Source organism: Mustela nigripes, chromosome 14, assembly GCF_022355385.1.
Source record: "Mustela nigripes isolate SB6536 chromosome 14, MUSNIG.SB6536, whole genome shotgun sequence".
NCBI lineage: Eukaryota > Metazoa > Chordata > Mammalia > Carnivora > Mustelidae > Mustela > Mustela nigripes.
Window position 1 is genome coordinate 37,786,192 of NC_081570.1, and position 18,692 is coordinate 37,804,883.

The window sequence follows — 18,692 nt, forward strand, 5'->3', positions numbered from 1 at the left end:
AAGATTTTAAACTATGATAAAATATCAAAGTCATAAATATATAAGAACACTTAGTGGATTTGAGTTCTTTTTACTTTTACAAATTAAGACAAACTTAACTATATACTGAAGAAACACTTTGGATAGTCTCCTCATGTTAAAAAAAAATTACAGCTTCCAGATATGCAGTTCCTGAAAACAGAAGAGAAAGAAGTCTCTACCAATACCTCCAACATTTTTTTTCCATAATGTATAGGTTACACTCAGATCCATGAATGAACCTGGCTTCTGTTTCTCACAACCTTTCAAACATCAGCTTGAACACTGTTTTAAAATAAGTGGAGACAAATGGTAAAATTCAAAGGAAGAGTCACGAAGCGCCTGCCTCGATATTTGGAAGCATACCAGCTGTATATTCACCAAAGCATTAAAGATACTGTGTAGGCCCAGTGCTACTTTATTCTAACATAGCTGAAGTCAGATATTTGTCCTTTACAGACCCAGCCTCCAGCATACTAACTTGGGAGTTCCAACCACCGTATTATAGAAAAGGTAAATACATGTTGCCTAAGAATTAACTAAATGTAATTCTGCAAATGTAACTTTTACTAATGAAGTCCATAATGCCCACTTACTACTTATCCTGTTGCCTAACAGGATATTACTTAGCAGTTTAAAACAAGAGTAAACACTTACTATCTCAGATGGTTTTTATGGTTCGGGAATCTGGCAGAGGCTGAATGGGGTGGTTCTGGCTTGAGATCTCTCATGAGATTACAGTCAAGATGTTGTTTTGGTTGCTGTCATCTGCAGGTTTGCCTGGGGCAGGAAGATCTACTTCCTAAGGCTTCTTCAGATAGCTCTTGGCTGGAGGCCTCAGTTCTTTTCTAGCTTTTAGCAAGAGGACTCAGCTCCTCTATCCCACAAACCTCTCAAGTGACCTCATGCCATGCAAGCTAGTTCTCCCAAAGCAAAGCAAGGAGGAAGCCATAACTGTTTTTATGACCTAGTCTCCTAAATCTAACACTGTCACATCTATCACATCCTATTTATTAGAGTCCTGAAGTATAGGCCAGACTCAAGGACAAAGGAGTTAGATTTCCTTTTTAGCACAGGAGTACCAAAAATTTTGTGGACATATTTTAAAACCACCATGGTTCACCCTCTGACCACATGTTACTTATACTCCTTTCATGTGTCAACCAAACTCATGCTCTACAAAGAAAAGAAAAGAAAAGAAAAGAAAAGAAAAGAAGAAATGTCTCATCCTTTTACAGCTTCAGCTTGAAATCCAGGATGTTGGCATCTAAGTCAAATCCTTATTCAGCTTCCTTCGATGTGGTTTTTTAAGGATAGTTTCTCGAATACAGTTCCCTCAGAGTTAGAAGACTTATGAACCACAGAGACAAATTATCTGCCCCACACGTACCCAAAGCACACACATGCGGCAAGTGCAGGGTAATTACTCCAGATATTCTTGTTCAAAAGGGAGAAATTAAGAATCAGATGGGAATCACTGGCCCATAGAAATTCTAAAATACAGCCAGGAGAACGTTAGAAGTTCCTTGATTAGAAATTTGGTCCTGTTCCTGCCCAGAAATAACTATCCTCTGGGCTCCTCTGGGCTCTTGCTCCTGATCTTTGCATTATTATTCCTTTTCAAGGAGAAGTAGACCATGTTTGGAGCTGCACAATGTTCTGAGTGTGAGTCCTGTCAACAGAATTTTGAGGGTTCAAAGGCCTATTCGTTTTGTGAGATCTCTCTGCATTTCAGACCAAGCTGGTGGTGTTTCTACCAATATAGTGCTCTTAAAAAAATTTTTGGTTCTCATATGAATCTTACTTAAAGTTTATTCCATTAGACATGAGCTACACCCTCTCTACACTTGGCTTCTGCTGAGACTGCCCTTAAGCATCTTTGAAAAAAAATCAATGTTTGATTAAATTATTTTCTGAGATAACATCTTGGATCTTTCTGAGATTTTAATGAAGGGTTTTATAGTTATGCCTTTGGTTTCACTGTCAGACCACAATTTCCCAAAAGTGCCTGGGATGATTTTTCTTTGGAAGTCATTCATTAATTTTAGCATTATTTGCCATCAGGAAAGGCTGGGAATCTTTAGGAACAGTAAGTTCCAACTCATTTTTGCTGAACAGCCTTTCCTTTTGCTTATCTCTGTCCTTTTATATTTTGCTATAAAGCAGCAAGAGAAAACCAAGCAGACCCTCTAACTCTCTATCACAAAGTCTTAGACACACCATCCATTTCGTATTTCTTTCCTTCCCACATTACTGCAGGTGATTGTGTGGCTAAACTTTCTGTCATTACATAACAAGGAACCCTTTTATCCCTAATTTCCAATAACATTTACCTTATTTTCCTGCAAACACACATCTGAATTTCTTCAAGACCTTTCAAGATTTCACAGACATTCTAGCAAAGCCTTTCCAGCTTCTGTCCTCTCTATAGAGGTGTTTGAGTGTCTTCACACATGGCAGTTGGCTTAGCCCAAAGTGACTGATAAAGGAGTGAGAGCAAGGAGGAAGCCACAGTGCATTTAATGACCTGGTCTCCAGTCTAATACTGTCACTTCACCACGTTTTATCTGTTATAGTTACTAAGTATAGTCTGGGGAACTAGCTCTGCCTTTGGAAGAGAGAAGTAACAAATCATGTGTGGACATACTTTATAACTACCATAGCCTGGATTACAACTTATCACTTTACCCTTCCCCATACATATCACTGGTCACATAGCAAATACTCAGTGTTTTAGCTATTATTTTCACTGAGCTTTCAAAACTAGTATGTATCAGTTGGGGTTCTCCAGGAAAACAGAACATATATATAACTAACATGTAATATACTATATTAGTATATAGTATATATATGGGGGGAAGAGATTGATTCATTTTAAGGAATTGGTTCATGTGATTTTGAGAGTGGCAAGCCCAAAATCCATAGGGCAATCCACAAGCTGGCAAATCAGACAAAAGTTGTTATTGCAGTCTTGAGTGTGAAATTTGTAAGCAAGCTAGCAGGCTATAAACTCAGGAAGTATTTTTTTTAAATTTTTTTAATTTCTTTTTTTTATAGTTTTTTTTTTCAATTTATTTATTTTCAGAAAAGCAGCATTCATTATTTTTTCACCACACCCAGTGCTCCATGCAATCCGTGCCCTCTATAATACCCACCACCTGGTACCCCAACCTCCCACCCCCTGCCACTTCTTTCTTTTTGTTTTTGAGATTTTACTTATTTATTTGACAGAGAAAGAAAGCACAGAAGAAGAGGGAGAGGGAGAAGCAGACTCCTTCCTGAGCAGGAAGCCCCACACAGGGCTCAATCCCAGGACCCTGGGATCATGACCTGAGCCAAAAGCTGATGCCCAACCGACTGAGCCACCCAGGTGCCCCTCAGGAAGTATTTCTACATAACAGTTTTGAGGCAGAATTCCTTATTGTTCAGGAAACCTCAGTTTTTGCTCTTTAGGCCTCAACTAATTGGGTGAGATCCACCTACATTGTCAATAGTAATCTCCTATACTTAAAGTCAACTGCTTGTAAATATTAATTACATCTACACAATACTTTCACAGTAACATCTAGACTAGCATTTGGCACCATAACCTAACCAAGTTGACACATAAAATTAATTAGACTCCATCTCAAGTGTCAGTTCCTCTATGAAGTCTGTAAGATGTGATTCATTCATTCAATTCAATCAAGTGGCATTTAAGTACCTACTTCATGCAAAGTACTGTGCTAAGAGTTAAGTTCAAAGATGAGAAAGCCACAGATGCTGTTTGTATGGAGTCCACAGCCTTAAGGGGGATTAACATCAGCGCTGTAATCATCTCCACAGCCATCAGCATGTCACTCATACTTCAGAGTGTTCTCCATGCCAGGTACTGCTATAACCATTTACGTTTCATTAATGTACCCAGCAGCCCTATGAGATCTTCATATGATAGTGCTTTGCTCAAGTTTAGTCAGGTAGTCTGCGAGAGTGCCAAGATTTAATCCCAGAAGAACCCCTTGCCACAGCAATGGGCTCAAGACTCAGACAGATGTCACAAGAATTCTGAGGAAGGGTGCACTGTCATCTGCCAGGACAATAAACTACTGATGGGAGTGTTTTACACATTTAAATAGAATAATTGATATGACTGGACTTTTATCTGCCATTTGGCCCTTGAGTTTACATGTGCCGTATCTTTTGATTCTTCCATTCTTTCTAGGAATCTCACCTGTTGTCTACATGGCTTGGTGGTCATCCAATCTACCTATAAACGTTCCACTCTTCGTTGATCATCTGTATGTGGCTTGGGGAATACATTCAAAGATAGTCAGGTCTGTAATTTCTACTGAATTTCATTTTTTGCTGGGCACTCATGGTCTCGTGGCATGTACATTGTTTCAGAGTCAGCCAGGAATGGGTGGAGAGCTTATCTCAGCCTTTCTATTGCTCCCTTAATTCTGTGAACTTTTTGGCAGATGGGCTGCTCCCTCTAGTTGGCTGTTCCCTCTAGTTGAAACTGCCATTGGCCTATCAAAGCTATGGCATTTCTTCAACCACCTGCATCCAAATCCAGTGAAGACACACTGCCTGTCCTTACGATTCTGACACCAATTCCAATGTGTAGGTTTTCCAATAGCACCAAACAATTCTCTGTGACACCAGGTAGGGGTCCTATAATTTAACTCAGTTCTGACACCAGCTACCTGGCAATAGCATTAGATCCCAGAGGTTAAGGAATCAGTCCCACCAGACTGTGCCTACCCCACTTCAGATGCAATCACAAGTCTGGGTTATTACCTGTGTTCCTGACAAACTGGGTATAATTTGAAGGTCCCCGTGACTGCCACCCCAGTTCAATTTACTGGCTAAAGAGGCTCACACAACTCAGGAAATTGTTTACTGTTTACCAATTTACTACAAAAGAATATGATAAAGGATACAGATGAACAGACAGATGGAAGAGATTCATGGAGCAAAGTATGTGGGAAGGGACATGGAGCAATGCCTTCCCCAGGGAAACCACTTTCCCAGGAGCTGCCTCCATGCGTCCAGCAACCTAAGAGCTCTCTAAACCCAGGCCCTTTGGTTTTTTATGGAGGCTTTATTACATAGGCAAAATTGATTAAATCACTGGCCATTGGTATTTTAATGCAATCTCCAGCCTCAAGGGTCTTAAAGTCCTAACCCTTTAATACCAGGGTTGTTCCTCCTGGCAACCAGCCCCCATCCTTAGGTTACGGAGAAGCTTTCCAAAAGTCACCTCATTAACGTAACAAAAGACACCTTTACTGCTCCCCATCACTTAGGAAATGCAGAGGATTTGGGGAGCTCAAATTTTGAAGGGAGTCTCACCCTTCAAAATTGATTCTGACCTCTCTGGTAGCAGAGCTTCTGATTTTTCCGCCCAACCCCAGGATTGGTGAAGCTACAATTCTCATTGGCCTCACAGGGTATGGGAGCTGTCCCAGGCAAGAAGATCCATGCGGCCGCCATTTTTATCCAAAGCTTTAGCCATTATTTAAGCATAAACACTTTTTTTTTTTAATATAGTTCCAGTTGGTTAACATACAGTGCAATATTAGTTTCAGGTGTATAATGTAGTTATTGCCAGTTAGTTTCCGGTGTTCTGAAATTGTTTTTTGTGATAATTTTGTCCAGTTTTATACCTGTTTTTTTATGGAGAGAGGAATTACAACCTCTTCAAACCACCATTACCAGAAGTCTTAATTTATATATTTATGTGTGTGTGTGTATTTTTTGCCTTAGTAATCCAACACCTGAATGTATATAAAAGTAACCCAAAGAAAATGAAGAAGATACTTATTAATGGTCCATACTTCAATGTTTATATTGCCAATTTGGTATAATACAGCATTTTAAATTACTTTCAAAACACCATAATTTTAAAATCATATTTTTTTCATTGCAAGCTTCCATACATTTGCTGAAACACTCTTTGAAGATTTTTATAATACAGAAGATGGCTAATAGACACTGATAATATCCCAAAGGAAGTATATTTTCATAGATTTGCTAGTTAGTCAACTTTAACACTGCTAGCAAGCTGAAATTCCTATTTCCCAGAACAGAGTATATCATAAACCTAGACCCAAGGGAAAAGTATTTAATTCACCATATTGGCTCATGGATCACCCCACTTTCCTTACTCATACAGCTTTAACATTTTATAAAGGTAGTAAAAAAATGTTTGTCCAAATTATTTCAACCTAGACATCTTTTGCTATTCTTCTTCTTTGAAATAGCAGGGTCTTCTCTCAGTTTCTCTAAGCAGAAGACATTTTCCGGGATAAATATATTTTTAAATCACCCAACGAAAGTTGAAAGGTGTTGGGGGAAAGGATGGTAGAGTTGGCTGTCACAGTGCTGCTTTCACTTTTAGGCATATAAATGTATATTTCCATGACATGAACATACAACAATTAATCTATCCAAACTCTTACTAATGAGCATTTAAATCATTTTGATTTTTCACTATTATGAACAATGCTATCAATGAACATCCCTAGGAAGGCTCTTAGTATACCAGAGAGAATACATTTTCATGTTACATACCTATAAGGCAAGAGGCTATGAGAATCTTTGCCTTTACTAGATAATTCTGAATTGTGGTGGTTCCAACTTACATGGCATAGCAGCATGTAAGAGTTTTTCACACTTCTAATATTGTCAGATTTTATTAAATTTTACCAACCCTATGGCTATAAGAATGAAATCATCAGGTTGTTTTAGTTTGGATTTCCCTATATGCTAATGAAATTGAGCATCTTTTCAAATGTTTATTGGTCTTTCTTTTGCGAGAACAATAAAGAAGAAAGAAGAGACAGACATGGAAAGTAGGGAGGTGGGAGGCAGAAAAAGAGGAGAAAAATCTTAAGGATATAAGGCAAATTAATGCTTGTTAATTTTGGATGAAAGATGCATGGGTTTTGTTCAGATTTCAGTATGTTTAAAATAACATCATAATTTCATAAAAAAATTATGTTTTGAACCAAGTTAAACTCTGAATTAGTTCTTCACATTTCAGGTATTAAAGCATATGTGGTGGTTTTTGACAATGATCCCACATCACAGATTGATTCAGAAAATTGTAAGCACTTACTCGAAGGCCAGAAATCCTCCTCATGGTAACCTGGCGGTTTGAATCATGGTGTCCAGAAATTTGGTTTGGACCCGGGAACATGAAATCTCGTGTATTTTCATCATATGTAGACAGTGTTTCACCCACTACAAGAAAGATACCCTATGATTCAAATTATAACAAAATATTCTATTTAGAAATAAAATCATCAAGTACAGTATTTATAGTGCCTGATGCCTTACTGAAATTTCTGCTTCAGGGCCTTTTTTTTTTCTATGAAATAAAAATTAAAAGAAAGTTATGTTAAATGGATTCCTTACTCAGAAATGTAGTACATATTACTACTTCTCCCTCCCCTTTTTATAGAAGGGAGATATTCATGTAAATTTTGTGAGTACCTATGTGTTCCAGAGGAAAAAAAGTGCTTGTAAACATATCAAGTTGTTATAACATTTACAAATCTAAAATGTAATGATCAGCTCCATAAATTTTTTCTATCTTTCATTCTTTTCTAATTGCCCTTATAAGGCACTAGGTTACATGTTGGAAAAAAAATGAAGGTATTTTCTAGAATCTGTGGTTACACAAATTAGGTATATATGTAATAATCAAAATCTTTAAGGTTATTAAATTTCAGTAACACATAACTCTCCATTTTTCACACAGAATAATTATTTAAGATAGAATTCTCCTAAAAATCACAGAAGTAAATAACAGAAATCAAGCTATCCTCCATATCTCAATTTTAATTTTACCTACCCTGGAAATTTGTAATATTTACTAAATAGTTAAGGTTTTATTCCACCCCCCCCCCCATTCCCAGTAACACTCAACACACAAAGACAAAGATAATTACTTTATAAGCAAAAAAATATAGTTTAAGGAAAATCACAAAAACGCAAAGTCAGTTTTTATGAATGGCACAAAATATGCTAGGAGAATAGCATACAATTTCCCACTTCTCTTTATTATTATTTATTCAACTTAAAACAATATAGCCCAACACAATTTATGTCAATCTTTATGTATTTATGTATTTGTGCACAGTGGACCAATACGAGAAACTCAACATTGTTCTTAATTTGGGAAGAAGGGAAAAATATGTATTTTTTAAAAGCATTCTTTGACATGGGTTTGTATATCAATTACCTTATCAAAATATAATACAGTACCTGGTGGAACTAGTTGAATCAACTCAAACAATGCTGTATCATCTGAAAGTTTAAAGAAAAATTTCCTTAAACAAATTAACAATAAACAAAAATTAGTTACTTTATCATGAGAGTATCTAAAAGTCAAAGTAATTGCTGTTTATATATGCTTATATATGTTTATATGTTTATTTTTTATATATATATTTATTTATTTGTTTATGTATATATCTTAGCACATGTTTATGTTTATGTATGTTTATATCTTAGTATACTATGTATATTTTTTGGTTGCTTTGTCTCTTAGGGCTTTATTAATCAATAGTAGAGATTATCCCTTTGATCTCTCTGGGCTTTTTTTCTGATTTTTTTTTCTTTTAATACTATCTTTTTAGAGCAGTTTCAGGTTTACAACAAAATTGAGAGGAAAATACAGAGATTTCCCACATATCCCTGTCCCCACAAAGGCAGACCCTCCCCACCATCAACAGCACTCACAGGAATGGCACATTTTTTTTAATAAGGATAAGCCACCATAGGCACATCATAGTCACCCAAAGTCCATGGCTTACCCTGGGGCTCACTCTCTGGGTTTAGACAAATAAATGCATAATGACATATTCCACCATTACAGTATCATTCATAGTATTTTCACTTTCCTGGCTTTCCTCTATGCTTTGCCTGGTCATCTCTCTCCTCCACTCCAATTTGCTCCCACGAGCAGCCACTGATATTCTTAGTGTTCCCATAGCTTTGCCTTTTCTGGAATGTCATATTATAATCACACAGTATTCAGGTTTTTCACATTGGCTTCTTTCACTCAATAACATGCATTTAAGTGTCCTTCATGTTGTTCATGGCTTGATAGTTCATTTCTTATAAGTGCTGAATAATACTCATTGTCTGGATGTACCATATTTTATTAATCCATTCACCTGCTATGGGCATCTTGGTTGCTTCCAAGTTTTGGTAGTTAAAACTGCTGCTCTAAACACCCTTGTTCAGGTTTTTATGTGGACGTAAGTTTTTAACTCCTTTGGGTAAATACCAAAAGGGTAGTTGCTGGTTTAAATGTTAAGAATATGTTTAGTTTTGTAATAAGTCACCAGAGAGTCTCCAAATTGCTGTTCCATTATGAATTCCTACCCACAATATATAAGAATATAAAAGAAGAATTCTTGTTGTTCAATATCCTCATCAACATTTGGTGCTGTCAGTATTTTGGATTTTGACCATTCTAGTAATGTGGTGTTATCTTGTTTTAATTTGGATTTCCCCAGAGACATATGGTATGGAGCATCTTTTCATATGCTTATTTGCCATCTTCTTCTTTGATGAAGTATCTTTTAAGGTCTTTGGCCCATTTTTAAAAATAATGTTGCTTGTTATTTTATTATTGAGTTTTAAAAGTTCTTTGTATATTTTGGATAAATGTCCTTTATCAACATTTTATAAATATTTTCTCCTAATTTGTGGTTTATCTTTTAATTCTCTTCATATTGTCTTTCTCTGAGTAGAAATTTTTAATTTAAATGAAATCCAGCATATCGATTATTTCTTTCATGGATGTTATCTTTGGAGTTGCCCCTAAAAGGGCATTGTTGTACTCAAGGTCATCTAGGTTTCTTCCTATGTTATCTTCTAACAGTTTTATGGTTTTGCATTTACAATTAGGTCTATGATCCATTTTGAGTTAATTTTTGTTAAGGGTATATTGTCTGTATCTGGATTCCTTTTATCTCATTTGGATGCCTAAGTGTTGTAGCAACAAAAACTATCTTTGTTCCTCTGTATTGCCTTTGCTCTTTTATCAAAGTCAGTTGATTATATTTTGGAGGGGGTCTATTTCTGGGCTCTCTATATATCTTTATGAATATAAATTATGTCTTATTTCTTAAGCAGTGCTGTGAGGAAAACAGGATATATTATATACCTCCTTGTATTTTTAATACACCTGAAGTATTTTATAATACATTTATAAAAATAAGAATAAAAGATGAAGATGAACTGTGTCTCGTCTCCCCTTCCAGGACCCATGAAAAAGGCATCATCTCTTTCTTTCTTTAAATTCTGCCATTATCATCCAAGGAAAGTCTCAATCGTTTGACCCAATACCAGTGTGTCCTATTTATGAAGAAATATTAAATAGTTTCTATAGGTTATAATTTGGAATAAGTAAAAAACATAAAAAACCTGATATGGCTCTTTTCCTCAAGAACTTTACATTGCATTGAAAATATAAACATTAAAGGAAATAAACACAAATAAATTATAACTACAAGCCACATGTACAATGAAGGCACTACAGGTAGTGCTATAAAAGACTATACTAAAAGTTCAAAAGCTTTAAGCAGAACATAGCAGGGTAATCTGAGAGATCAGGTGTTTGAAAAATAACCCTTTTGCAAAAATCAACTTAAAAAGGTAAACAATGAAAGCACGAGAGACATAAAAAGGTAGTAAAAACACAATGTCTGAAACTCAATAGAAGAAGGAAACAGAAATAATTTGAGGCATTTGAGGCTGCTTTTCTTTTTAGATATCTGACAGTCCCGATAGAGGTAGCTTAGAGACTGAGAAGCTGAACATAGCTTTTGATAAATTCATGAAGTAAAGGATGAAAAATTGGAGTATCGTGCCCTTCATGCCCTTGGAAAGAGGCAGGAGGGGAGGTATGCTGGTAAGAGATGATGGCCTAACAAACTGGCTAGGCTGTAAGATTAGATCTTGAAAAGATAAACTACAAGGGTAAAGAGTAAACCAAAAATAGATAGCCAACACTATATACTGAATGCTTATATTCTCCCCAAAATTAATATACTGAAATCCTAGTCCTCAATGTGCTTTTAGAGTTGAGGCCTTTGAGAGGTAGGGCAAATCCTTATAATGAGATTTTAAAAAGAAACCCCAGAGAGCTTCCTTTCTCATTCTGTCACATGAGGATACAGAGAGAAGACGGCTATCTACAAATAGAGAGGGAACTCTCACCAAACACCAGTCACCTTGATCTGAGACTTCCCAGCCTCCAGAACTGTAAGAAAAAAAACTTTTATAGTTTATAAGGCACCTAGTCTATGGTATTTTACTAGAGCAACCCAAATGAACCAGGACAGCCAACTAGGAACTAAGGGCTAAATTTGAATTATCCGAAATCCTGTCCAAATAAAGGTGGTCCAGAATTGTTAATGCTCCCTAGATATCTGCCAAATCCCAATCATAAATCTTTTCTAAAAGAAAATACTATCATCTAAGCTTTTAAATTATTGCAAAAATGTTTACATTTGAAGTCTGACAATCAATGAAAACTGACCAAGTATACAGGAAAAATGAAAACTGGGATAGAAAAACAAGAAAAGTAACAGACAACAAAAACAGGTCAACAAGAGATCCAGAAAAATTAGCTATCAGACTGGGTCTTAAAATATGCTTAATGCATTTAATAAAATAAAATGCAAGGTTGAGAATGTTAGTTGAGAACTAGAAACTATTATAAAGAACCACGGGGACATTTTTAAACTGAAAAATACAAAAAGAACAAAAAAACCCATAACAGGTATATTTATCAGATTATAAATGACCCTGGAGAGCTCAACAGAATTAGAAGACACAAGTACCTTGAGTAAAACACAGAAAGCGAAAAGGATAGAGAACATAAAAAAAGGGGAAAAATGGATACAGTAAGAGGTCTGACAATGTGTAACTGGATTTGTAAAAGGAAAGAAGAGAAAGGGACAAAAGCAATATTTGAAAGGTTAATGCCGGAGAATTTATTTTAAGAAAGATATCAAGATACAAACACTGAGTGGAATATATTTTAAAATATACATACACATACATAAACAAATATATGCAGAGTTGGGCACATCAAAGTAAAACTACAGGAAAAAAAGACGTAAGAGAAGATATTAAAAGTAGCCAGTGGACAATGAGAGAATACCTTTAACAAAATAACAATAAAATTGACAGATGATTTTTCAACAAAAACTTAGGGAATGAAATCAGTATGTTCTAAGAGCTAGGAGGCAATAATTCCAAGTTCAGCAAAACTACCCTTCAAAAATTAAGAAAAAATAGACATTTCAAATTAAAAAAAAAAAAAAGATAACCCATCACCAAAAGACCACCGAGAAAGGAACTGTGAAAGAATTTTCTTCAGAAAAAAAGCATTAAACTGAGAAAGAAGCTCAAAAACAAAGGAAATAAAGAACAACCAAAAAGGCAAAATACAGTGGTAAAGTGAAAAGATGATGCTGATATAACGATAACAATAATATTTTGTGTAGTTTAACTGCATACTAATCTAAAATGCAGGACAGAAAAAACACATAAAATCTAGAAGGGACATAAATGAAGTCAAGGAGCTTTAAGCTTCTCCACTCCTAGAAAAGGTAAATATAAAAATATATATATTAGGGTTTGATAAGTAAAGCATGCATTGTTCAATCTCTATGGTAACCACTGAAAAAAACAAAATAGTAAAGAACATGTACTTCCAAATTAATGAAAGAGTAGAAATAAAAGAGCAGAAAATAGAAGAAAAAAAGAAGAACAATAAAAATCAATAATCAGAACAAATAAAAAGTAAATATTATGGTAGATTTAAACCAAAATATATCAGTAAATACATTTTTATGTAAACTTTTTATTTTGAGATGAAGATTCACATGCAGTAAGAAGCAAGACAGAAATAATACTACATATACTTTTTACCCATTCTCCCCCAATGCAAAAATACACGATGGTCCCCTCTTATTTGTGGGGGATATATTCCAAGATCCCCAGTGGGTGCCTGTAATCATGGACAGCCCTGATCCCTATATTTACTATGTTTTTTCCTGTATATACATACCTTTAATAAAGTTTAATTTATAAATTAGGTATAGTAAGAGATTAACAATAAGTAATAATAAAATAGAAAAATTATAACAAATACTATAATTATGTGAAAGTGATCTTTCTCCCTCTCTCAAAATATCTTATTGTACTGTATTCACCATTCTTCTTGTGATGATGTGAGATGATAAAATAACTATGATAAGATGAAGTGAGGTGAATGATTGTTAGGGTATTACTGAAGTGAGGTGAATGATAGTGTTAGGTTACTATTGACCTTCTGACAATAACAGGTCAGATGGAGGATCATGTGCTACTGGACTGTAGGTAACTGAAACCATGGAAAGCAAAACCCAACATAAGGGGGGACTACTATAGTAAAATATATCACAACCACAGTGACACTGATACAATCCACTGTTTTTTTTAGATATCTCCAGTTTTATTTGTATTCATTTCTGTGTGAGTGTGTGCCTATATTTAGGTCTATATACTTCTGTTGGATCTGTAGGTTTGTGTTCACCACCACAGTCAAGATACAGAAGGGCTGCATCACATCTGTAATCACACCCACCTTCCTCCCCAAACCCATCCCTAACCCCTGATAACTAATGGCCTGTTTCCAGTTTCTATAATTATATCACACATTGTAAGAAAAAGTCTAAATCAGCCAATTAAAAGACAGATTGAATTTTTATTTTTATTTAAAATTTTTTTCAGATTGTATTTTTAAAGAAAGAAAACTATTTTCAAATCTGCTTGCAAGACACACACATAAAATACAAGGACATATAAAGATAGAAAACAAAAATACAAATAAAGGCATAATATATAAAAAATAACTACAAAGACATAATATATAATATATAAAGTAAAACAAAACAAAATAAACAAAAAAACCCTTCTGGCTTGGCTGCACTAGAAAAGAGAGAAATCGTCCAAGAAAAGGATCAAAATAATAAAAGATTCAATTCATTAGCTGATGAATACATAGTAACACTGGTCAAGAGAAAAGAGAGAAGACACAAATTACTAATATCAGGAATTAAAAGAGATAGAGATATTCAAAAATTCTAATAAGACATTATGAATACATCCATGCTACTGAATGTATTGAAGGTACCTGATCTGAATCATAATTCAAACAAAAATGACTGAACAATTATAATACAATTGGCGAAATGTTAACTGAGTGGATATTTGATGATGGTAAGAAACTGGTATTTTTTGGTGTGAGGTAAAGTTGTTCCTTTATTTTAGATACCCATATCTGATCCAATCTTGACGTTTACTTCAAAATGATCTTCCTTATTAAAAAAAAAACAAACAAGTTTCTACCAAAAGAAAACTTAAAACTTCTATATAGAAAAATGAAATGGCTTTTTATATATGCACACATGCATATGTGTATATGTATGTGTACACACACACACACACACACACATATATATACATATATATATGTAGAGATACACACAATTTGTTAGTTAAAACCTAACAACAGCAACAACAACGGCGACAACAAAACACTAAGTCAGTGACTTCACTGGTGAATTCTTTCAAACTTCTAAGTTAGAAAATATGCCAATTATGTACACACTCTTTTTTTTTTTAAGATTTTATTTATTTATTTGACAGACAGAGATCACAAGTAGGCAGAGAGGCAGGCAGAGAGAGAGACGGGGAAGCAGGCTCCCTACCCAACAGAGAACCTGATGTGGGGCTCGATCCCAGGACCCTGGGATCACGACCCGAGCCAAAGGCAGAGGCTTTAACCCACCGAGCCACCCAGGTGCCCCTATACACACTCTTTCAAGGGCCATAAAAGAAAGAACACTTCTCAACTTGTCTTATAAGCTCAGGAAAACCTTGATACCAAAACATGGCAAGAAGCTCAAAAACAAACAAACAAACAAACAAACAAACAGGCTATCTATCCAAAACCTACATTTTAGATATTGGTATCTATAGATAAAGTCATATGATGTCTGAGATTTACTTCAAAATAATCTAAAAAAAAAAAAGTGATGATCTAAAAAAGGGTATAGGGGCATATGGGTGGATCAGTCACTTAAGCATCTACCTTCAGTTCAGGTCATGATGCCAGGGTCCTGGGATCGAGCCCCATATCAGGCTCCCTGCTCAATGGAGAGTCTGCTGCTCCCTCTCTCTCTGTCCTCCCTCAACTCATGCTCTCTCTCTCTCTCTCTCTCTTACTCACTCTTTATCTTAAATAAACAAAATCTTTTAAAAAAAAAGCAATTTAAAAAAGTGATTTACTTCAAAATATTCTAAAAGAAGGGGGGAGATAGATATAAAACATTAGCCATGAGTTGATAACTACTGAACTGAGTGATAAGTCAGGGGTGTCTATTTTTCTCTTTTGTTTACTTTTGTATATTTATTAAATTTTCTCTTAATAAAAAGGTTTTTTAAAGTATTTTTGATTAAAGAAAGTTGTGTGTGTGCTCTAAAAGCATCACCATGAAAACTCCCATTATACTGTTTTGTTAAAGTTCTCTTCTGCCTTTTCCACTAAATCTGAAGAAATTATACAATGGAATACTGTTCATCCATAAAAAAGAAGAAATCCTACCATTTGGAATGACACGGATAGATGTTGAAAACATTACGCAAAATGAAATATGTCAGACAGAGAAAGACAAATACTCTATGATCTCATTTCTATACGGAATTAGAAACAAAAAGAAAAAAACCCCACCAAACTCTAAAAAAGAGATCATATTTGTGGTTACCAGAGGCAGGTGGTGGGGGAAGGATAAATGGAAGAAGGTGGTCAAGTTATAAATATAAGTAAGTACTGGGGATGTGATGTACAAATGATGACTGCCATTACCACTGCTGTATGACATACAGGAATACTGTTGAGAGAGTCAATCCTAAGAGTTCTCATCACAAGAGAAATTTTCTGTCCTTTTCTTTGTATTGTATCTATATAATGGATGCTAACTAAACCTCTCATGGTAGGGGGGCCTGAGTGGTGCATTCTGTTAAGCAGCTGACTCTTGGTTTCAATTAGGTCATGATCTCAGGGTCATGGGATCCAGCCCCCCATTGGTTCTGCACTAAGCACAGAGTCTGCTTAAGATACTCTCTCCCCTCTGTTTCTGCCCTTCCCAACCACACACTCAGCTCAGTGCACACTCAGGTGTGCGCACTCCCTCTCTAAAATAAATAAAACAAATAAAATAAGCCCAACATAGTAATCGTTTCACATTATACATAAGCCAAACCATCATGTTATACACCTTAAACTGATACAATGATGTATGCCAATTATTTCCCAATAAAACTGGGGGGAAAAAAGTTTTTACAGGAGAACTCTTACCAAGAAATTAATCATCTCCTTTTAGTCTTTATCATCTGATTTTGTCAACCATTCATCTTCTTTCTTATTACAATTTCTAAACCTCTGGTCCCTATCACTTTTCACTGAAGACGAAATACGTTCCCTTCAAACACAGGACTTTGTCATAATTTTGAGTAATATCAACTTCCATGTGACTGCCTCATACAACAGCTCTAATCTCCTCCAATCCAGTACATAATCCACTTATGCAAAGATTCTGCTTATTTATTTATATGTCTCATTCTTCTTTTACTAAAATGGGCCTATATTTGATTTATTTCTGAATCCTCTATATTCTCTCGGAGTTACGGAGTCTGCATAGGCAATCAAAAAGCTGGAAAAAAATTCCAGTTCTTATGATAGGTCAGTGGATAAGCAACTTTTGTGTAAGAGAACTTTACTATAATCCCTTGAATCACATTGCACATTCTATGACTACACCATGCTGTTTTTCATCCCTTTTCCAATAGGCGGAAAAACAGAAAAGGATTAATGCTAAACGTGGTGCTAAAATAAGAGCTAGGCTTTTAAGAAACTTGATCTATTGTACTCAAAATAATTCTAATTCTTGACCACCAAGAAAAGTCCTGTCTTCTAGAAAATAAAATGAATTTTGTTAGAATCAAACACATTTAACAAGACTGGGATAAGCTGTCTTAATTTTCTATACATACCAACACTGTATTTTCCTGAGGTCACTTATTCTACAACCTCAACTACTTGAAAAACATGATTACAAACCAGAAAATCTACCTTTAAAAAAAGGATAAGGGTAGTCAAAATAACCGTAGTATTTACTACCATCTAGAGAATATCTTGTTTGCCAGAACTAAGTTTCTATGAGCTTCACACTAGTCCTCAAAACAACCTTAAGAAGTCAGTGCTCCCCTTCAGATAAGACACAGAGCCTAAAGGTTAAGGTTTCCAAAGATCCTAAATTCCTGAGCTGAGATTTTATCTTGGCTCTAATGGTCTTCAAAGTCTGTACTGTTTTCCTTTACAGCTACTGGAACTAAAAAGTGAGACTTACAATACAAATGTTAGATGAGGAAACTGTATTTTGAATGAGGAGTAAAATAAAGAATCAGACAGTAGCTAGATGGGGGTGAGTATGAAGGCAGGGAATATATTTTCTTAAGATGGGAATATACAGCATGTTTATATGGGGTGAGCGTTCACAAAAAGAGAGAAGTTGAAGATACAGGAGGAATTAAAAATATTTAATGACTGAGGGGTGCTTGGTGGCACAGTCAGTTAAGCGTTGACTTTTGGTTCTGACTCAGGTTGTGCTCTCAGGGTTGTGAGACTGAGCACTGCCTTGGGCTCTGCGATCAGTATGGAGTCAGCTTGAGTTTCTCTCACTCTGTCTGCCCGCAGCCCTGCTCGCATGCATGTGCTCTCTCTCTTTCTCTCAGATAAATAAATCTGTTTAAAAAAAGAATCTAGTGACCAAGACACTAGAGATGGCATAAGGAGACAGGTAAGGGGACAAGCAGATAGAAAAACACTGAGCAGAAAAACTCTAATACCAGGAGAAATAAGATAAAAATGACTAATAATGTAGGTGACTTAGGACAAGGAAGGTAGATCACTACTATAACCTCAATTTTGGTTGGCAATGTAGGAAGTAGGGTCATCTATTCATCTTAAGAATGTTGAAGTTTAAATGCTTGGAGTATCCTATAAGAGAAATTAGACAAGAAATTCTCCAAGAAGTAAAAAGACTAAAAGGTAGCACTGAGAAGCAACTTATGTTGGTACCAATCTGAAGGTCATGAGGGTCAATCAGCAACACCAAACTCAGCTAGAATAAAAGCCAGGAAGGCAAATGTTAGCTATGACCCTTCATGAAGAATCTCCTGTATGTCAGCCTCGATGTAATATCTGGCTTAATGAAATATATAAGGTAAAATAAGATACAGAAAGTTTCAAATGTTGTAGCCAACACAGAGAGAACATACCTTTTTTTAGCACCCATGCCATGTTTTTATTTGATCTCTATCCTAGATGCCCAGGGAAAAAATATCAGTAAATTCTAAGTAGTAGTATTATAGGCCATGTGCTCAAATTTCAATACAAATTAACAATATTTTTTAAAGATATTTAAATGAATCATGAATAAATATTTTAAATAGAACAAAAGACATCAGACTCGATATGAAAGTTCAGCAAAATGATTGGAAATGAGATAAATATTTTTTGGTCACCTCCCTGTATATCAGACACACACACACACACA

At 35.3% G+C, this 18,692-nt stretch overlaps 1 protein-coding gene across 5 annotated transcripts in view; it reads right to left on the reverse strand.

Annotated features, from left to right (window-relative positions):
* SPATA6 (spermatogenesis associated 6) overlaps positions 1-18,692 on the reverse strand; it is a 137,258-nt gene that overhangs the window by 86,018 nt on the left and 32,548 nt on the right. For 3 of the 5 annotated variants that reach the window (XM_059374667.1, XM_059374665.1, XM_059374668.1), the window contains exons 4-5: positions 8,272-8,313; positions 7,121-7,245 (exon numbers count right to left, since the gene is read on the reverse strand). In XM_059374667.1, the coding sequence (XP_059230650.1) occupies positions 7,121-7,245; positions 8,272-8,313 (167 nt within the window). Of the gene's footprint in view, positions 1-7,120; positions 7,262-8,271; positions 8,314-18,692 lie in introns of all 5 variants that reach the window. The other 2 variants (XM_059374669.1, XM_059374666.1) reach the window with 2 other exon arrangements.